The sequence below is a fragment of the Archocentrus centrarchus genome, chromosome 20, assembly GCF_007364275.1.
Source record: "Archocentrus centrarchus isolate MPI-CPG fArcCen1 chromosome 20, fArcCen1, whole genome shotgun sequence".
NCBI classification, from domain to species: domain Eukaryota; kingdom Metazoa; phylum Chordata; class Actinopteri; order Cichliformes; family Cichlidae; genus Archocentrus; species Archocentrus centrarchus.
The window spans coordinates 30,416,781-30,434,888 of NC_044365.1; the positions used below are offsets into that span (position 1 = coordinate 30,416,781).

Consider the following 18,108-nt stretch of genomic DNA (forward strand, 5'->3'; position numbering starts at 1 on the left):
GAGTAAGAAATACTTGACAGGAAGATAAAATAAAGACATATGGATGTGGATATGAGATTCAAATGAAAGCAAAATAAAGAGCTTACGCAGCAACAACAGGTCTATATGAATTTTCTGTTTTTAGACCTGTCCATTCCCATCCTTCACCTTTGCTGATGCAGAATGGGGTTGTGGAAAAATTAGGACGCAGTCGACAAAGTCCTTCAAAGCAACTGAAGGTGAGGTAGTGTGTGTTTGTCTGCGTTTGTGTGATTGGTAAGGAATCGGTGAGTTTTAGTTGCAAGAAATCAGAAGCAGAGAAAAAAATAGAGACATATGCAACAACAAATGAGATAAGAAGAAATATACAGATTGAGAGAGACAGAAAAAAAAAAAAGGAAGTGATGCCTCTGTTTTTAATTTTTTTAATCTCCATGGAACACATTGCTGTTCGTCAGCTATAAAATAATGAGATGCAGTGTCCCCTCCCTTTGCTCTGTGTTTGGCAGGAGTCCCACAGAAGCAGGGCGAGGAAGACATTGACAGCAGGCATTTGTTCATTACACAGCAGAACAAATGTAAGGCAAGGGGCCTCCCTCCGAAAACAAGGGGGACCAAAATTAAAAATTAGGCAAGGGTAGAAAAGTAGGAAAGTGGGAAGAAAATGCAGACAAGTCAGGCGGGTTTGGAGGACATACATAGTCATACATACACAGAGGTAGAAAGCTGAGCGACTGAGATAAAGAGAGATGGTCCAGTGGAGCTAATGTCATATCATATTATAATAGTTTTCGGTGGACTGGAAGTCGCGTGCCAAGAAAGTTACATGGGATGAAGGGGCACTGCGTCGGGATTCCAACCTCCCTGTGTATCCATCATCAAGTTAACACAGTCAAATACCTCGATCTGTCAGTTTAGATCAGAAATCAATGCACACGAGGCACTTTGCCATCGCAATAGGATCAAATATATGCAGCACACTGAAGTATGAATAATAACCCTGCCTGCACTTTCTTTACTATTATGGCAAATGATAAACCACTGTTGTGCCTCAGCTCTGTCCTCCTTTCAGCTGTGTGGTTAACTGACTGGCCTGTTAACCTCCCGAGCCAATGAAAGGTTGGCTGCATCCCTTCACACTCTGCTAGCCAGCTGTAGCCAGATGGTGAACACAAACAGCGAGAGGAAGAGGGAGTCAGCATAAGGGAATAAAAAAAAAAAAAAAAAGGATAATAGACACTGGAAGAACAGACATTTCAGTCACCACGGACCTCAGGTAAAATGCAGTGAATTTTACGGGGGGGGGGGATTGAAAGACAATATAAGAATATGCATGAAAGAGTACTAATTAGACTTATGGACACACCCATTAACAGCATGACTCATCCAAGCTCTTTCGCTTCCTCTAGTGCCTTTCATCTTTGAAGTCTTGGTGAGTTGGTTTTATTTCATTATACATTTACTTTTTGGCTCACAGGGGCCTACTCGTGGAAGTACTGACCTCTTTCTTTAAAGCAGAAGAGGAACTCTAAGACAAGAAGACAGAGTGATGTAGCGAGTGAGAGAGAAAGATCCCCTCACCTGATGTTTTATTCAGTAAAATATTTAAAAAAGGATAACAAGATGTCAAAACTAACTCTGGTCCCTCGATGTCTTACAGTCTTGCTAGTTTCGTTAAAAATAAAGCAAACTAAATTTTACCTACAACTACAGTCAGTAAATGAGTGAAAAAAATGTTTTTCTCTGCTCATTCTACCAAAAAAAAGGTTGTATAGCTGTCAACTGCAGATTTAATATGAAAGATAAATGTTACAACATTTTTTTCTGAGCAGGATAAAATGAAAAATAGAACAGGACTATTTATTCAATCTCCAAAAGATCACTGCTTTGCATCTGAGTTTCTAATGTTATCCAGCAGTCATTTTCATTGCCAATCAAGCTCAACCTGTAAACATCACATGATATCGCTGCTTTTACCAAATACCTGTATTTGGTAAAAGATCTTTTTCCTTCCCTTTAGCTGTGTACATTGTCCTGCCTTGCTACCACTGCAATATTTGTACACAGTGAACCATTTCACACTAGCCCTTCATACAAAAAGCACAGACAGGAAACTTCTTTTTTTAGGCAATTTCTGTTGGACACAGCTTAACTCTGCAGTAGAGTAGGGGCTGTGAAGCTGTTAAGCACCTCTCCAAACATGCTACTCAGATGAACTCTACTGTGCTTTTTTTCCCCAGAGGGGCATCATCCACTGTGATAAACCATCCTCTGAGTAACACTATCTACACACAATTTGAAAATGTAACTACCAGCCATTACAGGTAAAACAAAACATGATGCATTTCCAGAATTAGTTGCCATTAAATTGTCCTCATACAATCAACCACAATCTGGTCGTCTATGCACATGACAGCAGATTCTAATAATTATATTTCCCCAGTCCATTCCCGCTCACTTCTGTCTTTTCTGCTTCATTTAAAGCCTTCAGGAGACATGAAACCTGAGGCAATGCATCAAGATCACAGTTGTGCCCTCAGGGTAAACTGTGAAGGTCATGTTCCTATCAGTGTAGCACCAAGTTTAAAGAAATTATAAATTAAAATTACTCCATGAAGCCTGGTTCAATCAATATTCATCTATTTTAGATTTTATGTCTCATTTTTTTATGAAAAAAAAATTAAAACACTCACACATTAAAAAAAAAAAATCCATGGCAAAAGATGCTGTAACAGAGCCACCACTTTTTTTTTTTTATCCAACTGTACTCCTTTTCTGAGTATACTTGTACTAAAAAGCAGTGTCAAGCCATTGCACACTTAGGTCTATAAATATTTGGACAGCAGTCTTAGTACATCAAACTGGGGAATACCAAACAGATACTTATTTGAAGACATAATTAGGAATTTGAATCATTTTAAATTGTTCTTAAAGCAAGTTCATGTCTAGTAGTTAAAAAGCTGGGTTACACATTTTGGAGGGTTTACAGTGGGGGAAATAATTATTGGATTCTCTGATGAATTTGTAAGTTTGCTCACTTTCAAAGAAATAATACAAGACTGTAGACCTGCACAAGGCTGGAATGGGCAAAAACACGATAAACAAGAAGCTTGGTGAGAAGGTGACAACTGTGATTATTTGGAAATGTAAGAAATATAAAATGACCATCAATCGCCCTTGGTCTGTAGCTCCATGCAAGATCTTGCCTCATGAGGTGAGGATGATTGTGAGAAAGGTGGTGGATCAGCTCAAAGCTACACAGGAGGAGCTTGTTAAGATTATTTCTCTTGCTGTATGATCTATGCAAGCACACAAAACTATATGTGACACTGCATGAATGTATCAACTCCCACCTGCCAGACTTCCAGGTCTCTGCAGCGTAGCAGTGGCGTAGAGTTCGTGGGAGATCTTGTACTGGTCAGAAGCGTGATGAGCTGCCAGCCGTTTGGGAGATAGAGTTGCATAGCTCCCTATGCCTGAACTCATCTGCAGAGACAATGGTTGCTCATTTTTGGGTGAAGTTCATAAACTGGCGCTTCAGTTAAGATTACTGTGTGTGTGTGTGTGTGTGGCAGCCAAAGATGTAACAGCAAACATGGCTGATGTTTCAGTTTGAATGGTGTTTTACTTGATGTTTGAACTTACATGTTTTCAGTTTTCTTTGCCAAATTAGTTCAATCAACTTAGATTTAAGATTTTAAGAGCACCACTGTATGATCTGTCCAACTGTAATGTAAATGTGTAATAATAATAATAATATGTACAAAATGGATACAATAAAATTAATCCAAGCAATCTGTGACTACAGTCACTGTAAAAGAGGTGAGGAGAGCTCAGCTTTAACCTTATGTACATACAAGCTGAATATGACACATTCTCACAATAAAAATAATAAGCATTCAGATGCATACGTGCGAGACACAATTAAGTTATATAGCAGTTGTCTATAGTCTTTTCACTTTGCAGAACTGAATTTATATTCCACTAAGCACTGTTGCATTTGCATTCATTACAGTATTTTATAACCAGTGGTGAGGTTAATGGATTTTAAATGTATGCTTCACATTTTATACTCTATTATCACAGAATACACTCCCTTTCTACATGTGTTCGCATTGTACGACTGGTAAATCCTGTACCTGGTGAAGAGGGGAAGATGTGGAGCCTCCTGCTGTAGAATTGGGTGGAGATGCCACCCTCAGGGGGGAACCACCCCCTCCTGCTGTTGTCACAGCAACTGTGGTGCTGAAAGACAAATAGACAAAGTAACATCATTTATTTGCATGAGAAAAAAAAATGAAATGACTGATTTCACGTCATGTTTAAGAACAGTCATATGTCATGTGTAGAATATGTGCATTTTATATTCACTCTGTGCTGGCATAAATGAACCAACAATGAACCTGGAAGAAGTAGGTTGTACTTTTACATTATTCGTTGCTCTTTTAAATTCTATTGCAACCCATCATCGTGTATTTACTTTATTCTCAAGCTATCCTTAAAGGCTGCCCATTAATCGAATTTGTATTAACAGCAATACATGCATTCTACCTGTATGATTTGGCCAGCCGATTGGCAGGAGATTGCTTGGGAGAGGAGGAAGAAGAGGAGGGCAGCCGCTGGGTGGTAGAGTACCCTGCTGTATCAGTGGCTGATCCCAGACGTTGAAGTTTACTGGGAGAACCGGAACCTGAGCCGCCTCCTCCTGCGAGAGGGGAACCCTGCGCAGGCAAGGTGGAACTGGAGTAGTAGATCCCTGGAAGGAAAAAAAAAAAAAAAAAAGGGAAGGGACAAAAGTTCACTAAACGTTGAAGGATGACAGAAAATTAGATCAGACTGATGATAATGATTTGGAATGCATTTAATGTAGGTCTTTAAAATCTGGACATTTTCCAGTGGCTGATAACTTGGTAATATGTCAAAAACACATTAAAAAAAGCACAACACTGACACAAAGGTCAAAATTTGGGTTTGAGTTAAAGGTAGTTAATTGTGCATCAGTGATACTGTAATTAAAGACAGACTTTTGCATATATGGTGCATAATATTTAGCATTTTAACTTTACCTAACAATAAATACTGGATATGGATGCATTGGGTGTCATTGTTAGTGAGTGATCAATGGAGAAAAGAGAAAAAAAAACACTTTTCTACACTTTTTTACAAACGTTCGATAAAATTAAAAAAAAAATGGACTAAATGGAGGGCTACACATGAATGGCCCATAACTTTGACCCCAAATTAAGGATGGCCCACAGATTACTAATATCACTAATCACTAATGTGATAAATCTATGCATAATGTACTCTAAAAATAAGTAGTATATTTTTTTTTCTTTTGTAAGTACTCATGTTTGTTGGTCAGTGTTCCGAAATGATATTTCTGAATATCAACAGTATTTTATGCCTGGTCAGATTATTATATTTAAATAAATGGAGATGTGATCAGACCTACCTGACCCTGGCCCAGTTTGTGACTGTTGCTGCTGGGCTGCACGGCTCGATGTCACCTGAGGGGATGTAGGGGGGGAGCAAGTCAAGATCACCCATGGGAGGAAAAAAAAAAAAAAAAAAGTGGTAAACCGTTTATTAGTGGGGGAAGAAGAACTTAGCAAGAGTTGAAGGGAGAGAGAGTTAAGAAATGGCATAAATGGGAACAAAATAGTGGTCATGAAGAAAAAAAAAAACTTATGCACAATGAAGTCAGTCAAGCCTTTGAGGGTTCTTGAATGAACCTAGGAAAGTTAGTAATGAAATCCTCACAGAACACAGAGGGACGACAAAAAAGACCCACAGAAGCAAACCATGATGTCCTCTAAGCTCAGCTGGCTGAAATCATTTCTCATAAAGCCTTGTTGCACCACCTATTAAAAGTAGAATAGTTTTATGCAGTCACTTGCATATTTATATTTTATTATCTACCATCTCTTATTACTAAAACACCAATATTCACAAACAAAACTGAATTATTATTAAAAACAAGCACAATTAAAGCATAAACAAAGTGATCCAAATGACTTAATATTGTATAATACTATATGAGTGTAAGTCAGCAGTCTTGTCTTCATATGAGGCGAATTTTGATGGGAATAGTGGACCCACAGCTTTGACTGCAATATGCAATGAATTCCCTACAGACACAAAAAGGTGTGTGTGAGTCAAAGGCAGAATGCAAGAAGCCTTTCTACTGCACAACACAGGTCGGCCTATCCAAATATATTCTCCTTATTCTCCAGACAGTAGGGGAGCATTATGTCAGACCTCACTGAACCTTACATAGCCTTATGTGTATATTTGAGCTGTAAAGGTGATTCAGATACATTATTACTAGACTGGCATGACTACAGATGTAGAAAGCCACATTATGCAATCATGCAGTTACTGAGACACCTTGGAGGATTGTCAGTACTGCCTATACAGTAGTTCAGCTATCAATCTGAGTAACTGAGTAATATATAGATGCATACATGAGGAGAGCTCTATCTATCTATCTTTAAATGAAAACATATTATTTGATGTTTATCTACATATTGTATGGCATCCATGTATCCTGGAAGTGGTTAGAACATTTACTGTGTCTGTTACATTTTATTCAACAACAGAAAACAGACTAAATTGCATGTAGCTCACACACAGTCTAATCATTTGGTAACCAGTAGCTCACAACACCCAAACACACTCTGGAGTTGTGTTCGCATGGAGCTCTGTTTGTAACTGTTTGTAGATGTGAATATTTGCAGCTGCAGAATTTTGCAGGGAAAAAACAAAACAAAACAATGCTTTCTCAGCATATCTACCACAAATAAATGTATCTGCATGCACAAGCACACAATCTCCCTTTTGTTTCCAGTGGCTGTCTGGGTCTCTGGCTATTTTCCCTGCTTTGTGATAAGGATATGTGTGTCTATTGAGGGCAACAGGACTTATTCCACAATGCTAGGTTTGAAAGGGGATCATGAAACCTGATTTATCACTAGTTGAGTGGATCTTCAAAAAAAATACCTGATGTACAATTTATGGAAGCAAACAGGCAGGAAAGCGGAAAGGTGACCCACTAAGACTGAAGTAATGAATAACTGGTAAAATGAGGATCATCTTGTCACACTCTGTATCACACATGCATCAGTCAGTGGTTTCAATTCCTTCATCCTCCAGCAACTGCCTGCATGCTCTCACCACATGAGGTTGGGCATTACTGTGCACCAGGAGGAACTCACGACCCATTGCACCAGTGTAGGGTCTGACAATGGGTCCAAAGATTTCATCCCGATACCTGATGGCAGTCAGAATGCCGTTGCCAAGCCTGTAGAGGTCTTTGCATCCCTCCGTGGATATGCCTCCCCAGATCATCACTGACCCACGACCAAAATGGTCATGCTGAATGACGTTACACGCAGCATAATGTTCTCCACGGATTCTCCAAATCCTTTCACATCTGTCACATGTCCTCAGGGTGAACCTGCGCCACAGATGACAGAAGAGAGTTTTCTATGGCATTTCCCACAGAATAGCATAATTGGTATGCTATGGAAAATGCAAGTTGGGCTCCATGGAGCCCGCTAGAGGCCTCAGTCCACCTTCATGAAGCCTGTTTCTGATTTTTTGGTCAGAGACATTCACACCAGTGGTTGCTGGCTGTTCCTCCTTGCACAAAGGAGCAGATACTGGTCCTATGAATGGGTTTAAGGACCTTCTACAGCCCTGTCCAGCTCGCCTAGAGTGTCTGCCTGCCTCCTGGAATCTCCTCCAGGCTCTTATGATTGTGCTGTCAGACACCGCAAATCTTCTGGGAATGGCACACACTGATGTGCCATCCTGGAGGAGTTGGACTCTCTGTGCAACCTCTGTAGGGTCCAGGTATTGCCTCTTAGCACTAGAGGTGACACTGACCCTAGCCAAACGCAAAACTAGTGAAAAAAAACAGTCAGAAAAGATTGAGGAGGGAAAAAAATGTTCTCCACCTTCTTATTTTTGGGGTTGTCTCATTGTTGCGCCTCTACTGCACCTGTTGTTCATTTCAATAACACCAAAGCAGCTGAAACTGAGTAACAACCCCCTCTGCTACTTAACTGACCAGATCAATATCCCCGATTAATAAAAAAAAAAAAATGTTTATTTAATTTTTTGAGCATTATAAACCCACCCCGATCTTAAAAGAAATACTGATTGAACTGGTAATTTAACTGTGGCAAACTTAATGGACAAGCATGCAAAATGTATGAGCATGAAGTCAGGGGTCAAAAATAACTAACCTTAGAGAAACTGGCTAAGCTTCAACTCTTATGTGGGATCACTGAGTTCACAAGGTACAGTAGCTGGTTAACCAGTTCGTTCACAAATTGGCACTGTATAACATGATTCTGTCCAACAGTTAGAAGATCATATAATGTGATTCAAACAACTTAATACACAATTAACATAAATGAAATAAATAATTCATGCAAACGGTTTCCTGGCTTTTTTTGATAAAACAAATTCCCCCTGAACTGGAACTTAAATGTGGTCAGAATATGAAATTTCACCACAGACCTAAAACTTCTGGTGATGAGTGCTGGGTCTCTGTTAACTACCCAGAGACAAAACGGCAGTTTTCATTGGAGAAGCCTGTTCTGGTACCATCAATATCCAGAGGATGATGATAAGAGCCATCAAACACAACTGTCCAATAAAATCCAGTTTGAACTTAGCAAAGGAGATCCAGGTACAACAGGTAAAGGTACAACACACATTTGCAGATGGTTTAAATAAACATATCAATATGATCGTGTATTTAAATGCTGGAGAATATTGAATTCTACCATGGTATTTGAGGTACCTTATCTAAAAGCTTCTTACAGCTCAATCTACAGCCTACCAAGGATGGATTAGTAAAAGTATTGTAAAAGTCCTCTGTGTTAGTTTAATAGGTTATGAAACCAAGTGAGAGACTTAAGGCTGATGAGATTAAGGGAACGGTTTAGAAATCCTGTTAATGGTGGTTAATAGACTGTGTTTAACACTACAGATGTGCTGCAATGATCAAACACAACGTGAGACATAAAGACCGAGGGGCTGGGTGAATGAGTGGATAAATGGGTGGGTAAATAAATAATGAGTAAAAGATGAATTGCTGGCTGAGGTAACAAACAGATAGAAAGCCTGACACACTGTGAGGGAACGCACTTTCTCCATCTCACTCTGTGTCATCTTGCAGTGCTGCTCTTTTTCTCCTCCAGTAAAACACTGGGATGTTTGAGGTGCCATGTATCCATGAATTATTAAAATCTGGCCTCTCAGGGTTATAAATATACTACAGAAAGAGCAGCAACATGCTAGACCTTCTACTTTGTCTTTCACTCTCCTTCAGATAGTCACTACGCATCCATGTAAAGGAATGCAGCCACCTCGTGCATACGCACATACCCGAGTGCACGAGAACATAAAAAGATCAACAAAAACACACATGTACTATCCATGTATGCAAGCTGCACCTGCCTATCTAGCAGCACTGGCATGCATAAAGCTATTCATGAGCAGCAAGCCCTGTTGACAGCACTAGCCCCATTACACTGACAAGCCAAAAACATCAGTGGGGAGGATACATACACACACACACACACACACACACAGATACACACTTGCTCACATGGACAGAGATGGTGAGCAGAGAGGACAGGGAAGGAAGATGGGAAGAGGGAAAAGAGGACAGGAGCGCTGCAGAAAGAGTAAATATTCCTTTTTCCTAATCTGTCCATCCATCTATATCCCAGTCTATCACTAATTCTTTCTGTCTTTTCCTCCTGTTTCTTATTTATTAAGGCAAGGCATCGAAGTTTTATCTGAAACCAGCTCTGGTTGGTGTGACTGCAGGGGATATGAATAAATATATTTACAGAAACAGATAACACTCCCTTCATCGTTCTCTTTCAAGGGACACGTGAACATAAACAGATCACAGAAATGCATGTGCAAACTCAGAGCACATACCCATTTCCTTTGGAAATGAAAAGAAAGTACACAATTATGTGAAAGGATTTACAAAGATACAAAAAAGGCAATCACAACAAAGTATGACCATTGCTAAATAATTAGCCAGTCTATAATCATGAATTTAAAATATTGTATCTCATTTTTGATTCATAATAATGTATCACAAATGGAACATTTATTCCAGACACTGGCTGCTTCACTGATCAAGGAGATCCGTGGGTTTCTCTTTCAAACAACACGGTGTGTGTGTTTGCAGTAGTACTTAATACTGATATGTTAAGGATGTGGAAATTTAAAATAATGGGCTGCTGCAGGCTGTAAAGTAATTTGATAGATTTTCTCTCTGTCAGTACACTGCTGTGGTTAATGTGTCTTTGTATCCATGTACAGTAGCTTTATTTTAAGTCATCATAAACAAGTCACTTGCTGAGATTTCTGTGTGTATTTAACTGAGCATCTCATTAACTGTTTTCTTCTAAACAACTTGTTTATGTCTATCATCACCTTCACAATACAGACAAAACACAATCGGGCACCCTGAAAAGACTGTTTTAGTGACTGGATTAAACCACTTCAGCAGGGCTAATGAAATAGGATTCTGCATAAGTATGCACTTCTACCCTGATCAAATAGACTCAGCTACAGTGTCAAACAAATTCACATTTGCTAAGAGCACTGAAAACCAGACTTACACGCAGCTGGATAAGTGCTATGCAACACAGTGCCTGAAAAAGAGCTGAAATTCTTTGCCAATTACTAAAATCTTCTGACCACCAGCCTCCTAGACAAACGGAAAGTTTCTAAAAACACACATTTAAGTTTATACAAATAACTAGTGACAGAACTGCTCTCTGCCTTTGCTATCATCAAAACTTGCACCCTCAATAAGTCTTTGTTCAGTAGTATTTCCCACCTGGTTGTAGCTGTGCACAGCTCCTCCAACTTGCCCGCTGCGCTGAGAAGTTGCTGCAGAGATGCTGTCGCTTAGGGCGAGGGTCTGGTTGCTATGGTAGCTGGCAGAGTACTGGAGCGAAGCCTCCGGGGTGGAGTTGAGCTGCAAGGAACTCTGGGAAAGAAGAGTCGGTCCTACCAATTGAGACAGAGGTGGCGTATGGTTGTATAGAAAAGGGGGTTGAGTTGAGTTTTGTGACAGAGCAAGTGAGAGAGACAGATTCAGAGTGAGAAAGAGAGGGGGTGTGAAATAGGGAAAAGAGAAAGAGAGAGCAAGCAGCAATTTAGAGCAGATAGTGCAGCAGTGCAGCACTCCGTGAATTGGAGATAGCATACATAATTTATTAGCAGAGGAAGATAGAAACAGAGGAACAGAAAGAACTGGAGGAGGAGGAGGAGGAGCAGGGAGATAGAGAGGAGGAGAGGAGGAGGAGGGCTGAAACTTAAACATTACCTCCCCAAACATGTTCATTTTTACCCTGTATTGTTGGCTCAGAAAAACTTTACTCAAGATGGACCGGGACAGTCTGGTTTGGAATTATTTAATAAACAAGATTTTATTTCTGTAACACTTTAATGTGCTTTGCAGAATAATGGACTCCAGCTTTATACACCTAAAAGGCCAATTCACAGGAGACTGTGTCAACCATAATTACTTTGGTTACACACACACACACAACTTCACCCCCTGCTTCAGAGCACCATTGCTTCTACCACCTGATGAAGTCACTGCGGTGTCATCAAATAATAATCCCGTCTCTCTGATTCCGATGCTGTGCACATAAAGCTGCTATTGATCCGAGCTAAGATCATCATATGGCACTTTTTTAGACGGATTATCTTCTTAAATGTCTATGGAGTGATGCTGTGAACCAAAGGGAATGGTTACAAGCCACTCTGTAATCAGCGGTGAGTGTGTGGTAATATAGGTTTTCTGTATACGTGTTTACGTGTGCTTTACTGAAGAATAATTAGGTCCTTGACATATTCACTCTGTGGTAAATAAATATTTTATTAAGATGCTATTTTCACTCTCTCCCCCTCTCGCAGCGCACATTTCAAGTACGTAACATGTATGTCATGCCACTCTGCAGGTTAAAGATGCCAGACTTACTTATGATGCATTATTCATTTTATTTGTCCGAGACCATGCCGAAAAACACAATATTAAACTATCAACTGCAAATACACATCCAGTATATACACTAATATCATAGTATATACATGCAAATCTAAAAAAAAAAAAAAAAAACCCAGCCCCATCCCAGCAACAAAACATCCATATTATGAAATCATCTCATTCAAATGCCAGAATGCCCGATCAATATATAAGCAAAGTATAAAAATTCAGATGAAAGGGGTTAAAAAAAAATGTGGGGATTTCTTTCTGTTTCTCTCTCCCAATTTCAAAAGTCTGACTATCATGAACATGTCCTAATAAAGTCTACAATAAGTCTCTTCCCCTGAGCTTACTGACTCGTTAGTTTCTTTTTTTCACTTTATAGAACAACGGCCTGTTATTATTCTTCTCCTATATCTATTTGCTTGCTCACTCAATCTCTATCGCCATCTCTCTCTCTCTCTCTCCCGCTCTCTTCTCCCAGAATCCTTCCCTCCCTGTGAGTCTGTGTGCTGTGAACCAAGATCAACTCCTCTGCTTCTCGCCTTCACAAAAGACTTGCCTTTTCTCATCTTGATTCATCCCTTGCTTTTTATGAATTATTAAACAGCACTTTTTGTTACGCAGACTGAGTGGGAGCTCCCAAACTCATCATCCCTCAGCCTCTGTGTTTGCTACATTGTGTGTGTTATGTGACAAAAAAAAAAAAAAGCGTATGGTTGTTTCTGTGTTCAAACATGTGATGTGAAATGTGTTTGTGTTGGATGGTCAGCAAAGCCGACTGATCATGAAATAGCTAATAAACGTTTATTAAGCGCATTATATGTTTGCACACGTGACGTTAAATGTGCAAATGCTCAGTATGAGTGAGTGTACTAGTAGCACACGCATGTGCGGGTAAACACTGGGCAAAATGAAAAACGGGGGTTGTAGGGATTTAAGATCTGCTTTTATGTCAGTATTGACTCCCGTACAGTCTCTCTTTTGATATGGAAATATAAATTCTACTGTTCTGATATGAATATTTCAAAAGCTCAGTCAAATTATGAGCGTCCCATTCTTACTGCAGTCTATGAAATGCTTACTCATGCACACCTGACATACACACAAAAGGGTCATTAAGGGTTTCTTGAGGGTTTTTAAGAAGGCTGGATTTAGGATAACAATAAACCAAAACCCAAACATTACTTTTTCTCTTAGAATTATTGTGTCTGTGTGTACAGCTACTTATGAGTTGTGTTGCTCTGTGCTGACTTGTGTTGACACACAAAAAGCCTTCCCGTTTTGTGGAACCTTCAGCAAAGACAGCGATATTTCACTACAGTATGTATTTACTGCTTAGCTAGTGACAGCACCCTCTTTTTGGGAAAATTACACACGAGCACACACACACACACACACACACACAGAAAGCTATCTAGAGTCACATTGTTAAGCTTCTGGTAGAAACCCATTCGTAAAATGGGGGAAACAGCTGGGTGTGGAACATCCACAATAAGAGTGCTCACAATAAGAGTGCCATCTATTTGGACAGGAGTGACAGAGACTCAGGCACTTCCAACAAACAAGGTAAGAATCTAATGATCTGACATGGATTGTAATCGGCCTTCTCAAAGCAAACCAGCAACAGCTATTTTTGTAAATATACCAAAACCAGCCTATCCTGACCAGCTTCTTGTCATACATGCATGTTTGTGTGTGTGTGCATTACATAGGTTTTCCACACTACCTGACCCACTCTATTGGTATGAGAAATCACATGCAACGCAAGGTGTCACATGTATGTTGTCACATAGAAATGCACTGAGTATCACCCACAGTGTGAGTTCCAAAATGCCATCCATTACTACAATATCAACTATCAAAAAGGTCAGCAGGCAATAAGTGAAATGGGAATGCAGTGTTCCAAAACCAATGACCTGCAAAGAAAATGCCAAACACATTTAGCATGACCTTATTCACGGGCTGCTTCTCAATCATTGTTTGAATTTGTTTGTCAGACTCCAAGGTCCCCAGGCGGTGGGATGGTTGGTGATAAAAATTGAGAGCATCATTCTGTGCATTTTAGCAGATATAATTTTGGAAAATTAATTTCTCATTGTATTGCAACTCTAAAATCTGGAATAAAATCCCACTGAATTCAAACTAAATCTTGAGTTTTTGCAATTATGCCACATAGCTAAAGGTTGAGGGACAAGGTAGCTCCTTTCCTTTCAGATAAACAGCATATACTTACGTTCTCCACTGTCCAGTATTCCTGACTCCTGAAGGGAGCGAATGCAGGAATCCACCAATTCCAGACCTGTTGTCAACTCATCCTCAATATCTTTCTGTCCATCAGCTGTGGAAGAGAAAAATGATGAGGGGGCACATAAAGAGTGCGAGAAAGAGAGAGGTAAGGAAAAGAGAATGAGGCAGAGAGATGAGATCTCTCTGGGCAGTAACCTCAATCCTTTACTCTCAGTCTGTAAAGCCTTACGCATTGTGACTTGGTTATGAGCCGTGGGACATTTTGATTATATGCTGGTAAAGGGCCCTGATAAGTCTGCCCTGGGAGCTGCCTAGCTGGAAATGAAGTTGCTGTTGTAAAAGTGAATTTGATGCACTGGTAAGTATGTGTGAGTGCATTTGGGAATTTGTATGTTATTGTTTGCATTGAAAATGTTTGAGTTTTTTTTTTTTTTTTAAACATACAGTTCAACACTAACCTCCAACACCAGCAGTGGACACAGTTTGACAAGCTGATACATATTTAAGGGTGTGATGAGACTTCACAGATCTGTGGCATTCTGCAATAATCTATAAATCCATCAGGTACTGTATGTAGGTGACCATTTAAGGAACATTAATGGAACTGAGGTATCAAATCAAAACAGGCCTTGTAGTGTTGCCACAAAAATTCATGTGCTTCAACTTAAGATGCATTAGACATATGGCAGAAGCTACCTCTCATATTGCCACAGCTACCGATCTCAATGATTTTGACTTGTATACATAATTAATCTAAAAAAAAAAAAAACAAACCCCCCCAAACCTGTGTCTGCAAAAACACATGTTTAATTACCTTGAGAGTTCCAACGAAACTGCTCATCTGAAGAACTGCAAGAAAAAAAGGATGTGGTTACTAACAAAAATAAAAAGGGCAATAACAAAATATAAAGTAATGTTTCAGTTAAGAGCACGTTTTTAAATTCATGGCACTTCTTCCAATCAAGTCTCCAGATCCCTGAGTAATGAGAAGTAAAATACATGAGCTGAGAAGCGATATTGGTCACTTTTAGCTTAACCTTGGGCTCACCATTCGTTTGCACTGAACAGGAAATCTCATTTGAAAAGATACTTGCAGTGCTCAGTGTTTATATTTTACCTGTGTCCCACTGCCCTGGCCTCTTGGTGTATTTAGTCTGTAATCTTTCATAGCTTTTACCTCTTTTCCACTACAGTGATACCAGTGCCAGGTCTGCTTTGGGGCCTTCTGAGAAGCCCATATTGCAGCAACTTCTAAAACTGAACAATAAATAGTGGCAGTTGAGTTTATTTCCATGGAAAGAATAAGAATTTACTGGTGGACAAAACCTATGGGCTCATAAGAAAATCATTTTTCTTTTTATATTTTGGTAGGAGAGCTTAGAAACAAGATAAAATGTGTGTGCCAAATTATCTTTGCTTTCTTATTTTGTGTTTCACCCTAGCCTTGTTTGTCTTAACCTAGCTTCTGTCTCTTCCTTTGTTTGTGTGTTATACACTGAGCTTGTGTGTACTGAAGCTTTAGCTGAAGTAGGCTACCTGTTGGACAATGAAACCCATCCTTAAGTCACGCATTTGAGTTCTGTGTTAACTGGTTCACTGCCCATTGCAGGATGGTGTAATTATTGCTCTATTTTTTGTTGCTGCTGTTGTGATCAAATAAACTACATGTACACACACATATGTTTATTCACCTGTACAAACTATAAACAACACTTTTGTCTATACTCCTGTCAATGACTGCCAATGGATCAGTGATTAATGGGGGTTAGAACAGGGAGAAAAACAAAGCACAGTAGAATCAAAGAGAAGCACAAAAAAGAAACTCTCAGACGAGTATTGAGCCACCTTCTTTGTGATCAATACAAAATCAGACAGACTAGCTGATAGCTATAGACTCTTCCATCTAACTTCATCTAAATGATTAGACCGGCTTTCTGGGCTCGCCGTGTACATGTGTCCTATTTACACTATTTCATATCTCACACAGCCAAAGTTTTTAATTGAAGTCAGTGTGCTTGCACTGCCCAGCATCATTGTGTAATTTATGTTTCAAGTGTTTATGTGCTGTCATAGAAGTACAAGGTTTGAATACACATAAGAACAAGAATGGATGAATTGTGCACATTTAATGTTACTTTTCCTTCTGGTTCAGGGAGATTTAATATTTTATTTTATATATTATTTTATATCCACAAACAGGAATTTTCTAAATAGCAGAGACTCATTTTACTAGTTAAAGCTGAAATTTAAAACATAGTAGCCTATATGATTGCACTCCAAGCCTATCCCAGCTGCCATAAGGTGAGAGGCGGGGTACACCCTGGACAGCCAACCAACCAGAAACTGTTAGACAACCACTCATTCTACAGATGTCCATTTACGCATCATAAATAAAGGGTCGTGAAGAAGAGAAATATAAACATGTGCTACCTTGTTACTATTTGAAACCAGTTGGTCTGTTAAATACAGCCTGGCCAGCCGCTGTCCTAGCAGCACCTCAGGAAGTGATGCTGGCACGACAGCTGATTCTCAAGCGTGACGACCGTTCCAAAGGTCATTGCTGGCTTGGACTCAACGGCTGGATGCTTCAGTAGTCATTATGACCCACTGTCCTCTCAATTCTGGTGTAAATTTTGGAGTTTGACTGCAGAAAGTTTACTTTTATTTCAGTAATATTTGTGAAACAAAACGTTGCTTTGTGGAAGTAGGTCACAGAGGGGTTTGCACATTAAAAGGTCAGTGGCCACACGGAGCTTTAAGCTCCCATTGTGATAGTTTAAAAAAAAAATGTGCGATTAAATTCAAAGGTTCACTTAATTTACTGTTCAATAATTCTTGAGCTAACATTTGCTTTGTGTGATGTAAGTATGGTGAAAAAAAGACTTCAGGTCACAGGATTAAATACCTGAGTCCGAAGCAGAGATCATAAAAAGTTGAATTGTACACAGAAGACTTTGCATTTAATGATATATTAAGAGTGATTGCACTTTAATTAAACAAAATCTCAATCTTGCTAATACAAAGAGAGAGAGCTACTGAGATCTCATGGGCCCGAGGAACATACAACAGAGTAACCACGGCATCGTTATGTGCAGCTCTCCAGTGGAGTTGGTTACAGAGAAGGAACGAGAGAGGAAAAGAAAACTCTGCATAAGACACTCAGGGAGAGGTTTATTAAGCACAGCATTATTCCACAACATTGCACACTCTTGGCTGCGATGCCACAACACAACGCCCCGCGATTCAACACACCACTCTCAACAGCCGCACAGCTTAAACTGACACGCAGCGTCCTCTACTGTTCCCAGTGAATGCCGAGGCATGCCTCCACGCAGGTCACAAGTGTGGTAGTTAAAGTGCGGTTTGCACCTATTGTCCCAATGTGTGCACCTGTGCATTCTACACTACTGAGTGAAATGGGAATACTGACATTCAAGTACTCAAAGTACAACTAATGAATTCAAGCAATAAATTAAAAACTTGAAAACCTGCTTATGGTGTAGAAACAATATGGTGACAGAAATGATTTGTGAATTCATGCTGGCAAATCAATTTGTGATATTTCTGATGCAATGAAGGGTCAAAATATGTGTATATAGTATTTAATAATGCTCCTTCAAGTGCTTTGTCAAGAGGCTGGGGAGAGTTTGTTAAAGTAAGGTACAAAACTACACTAATAAAAACCTGCTAAACATGTAAATGTGTTAAGAAACAGGAATCCCACAAGCATCATTCTTGGTGATGTCATTAGTCCTCAGCTTACATTACTCATCAGCATCACTGTGAAAGAGTTACACTGCCACACAAGTTTATTCACAAATCTTCCAGCCGCCTCCCTT

The 18,108-nt window shown here is 39.6% G+C and overlaps 1 protein-coding gene across 1 annotated transcript in view; it reads right to left on the bottom strand.

Annotated features, from left to right (window-relative positions):
- Positions 1-18,108, bottom strand: part of ctnnd2a (catenin (cadherin-associated protein), delta 2a) — a 264,157-nt gene that overhangs the window by 129,446 nt on the left and 116,603 nt on the right. The window contains exons 4-10 of the mRNA XM_030756885.1: positions 15,084-15,118; positions 14,256-14,360; positions 10,862-11,034; positions 5,435-5,489; positions 4,531-4,735; positions 4,119-4,224; positions 3,333-3,465 (exon numbers count right to left, since the gene is read on the bottom strand). Coding sequence (XP_030612745.1) covers positions 3,333-3,465; positions 4,119-4,224; positions 4,531-4,735; positions 5,435-5,489; positions 10,862-11,034; positions 14,256-14,360; positions 15,084-15,118 — 812 coding nt within the window. The remainder of the gene's footprint in view (positions 1-3,332; positions 3,466-4,118; positions 4,225-4,530; positions 4,736-5,434; positions 5,490-10,861; positions 11,035-14,255; positions 14,361-15,083; positions 15,119-18,108) is intronic.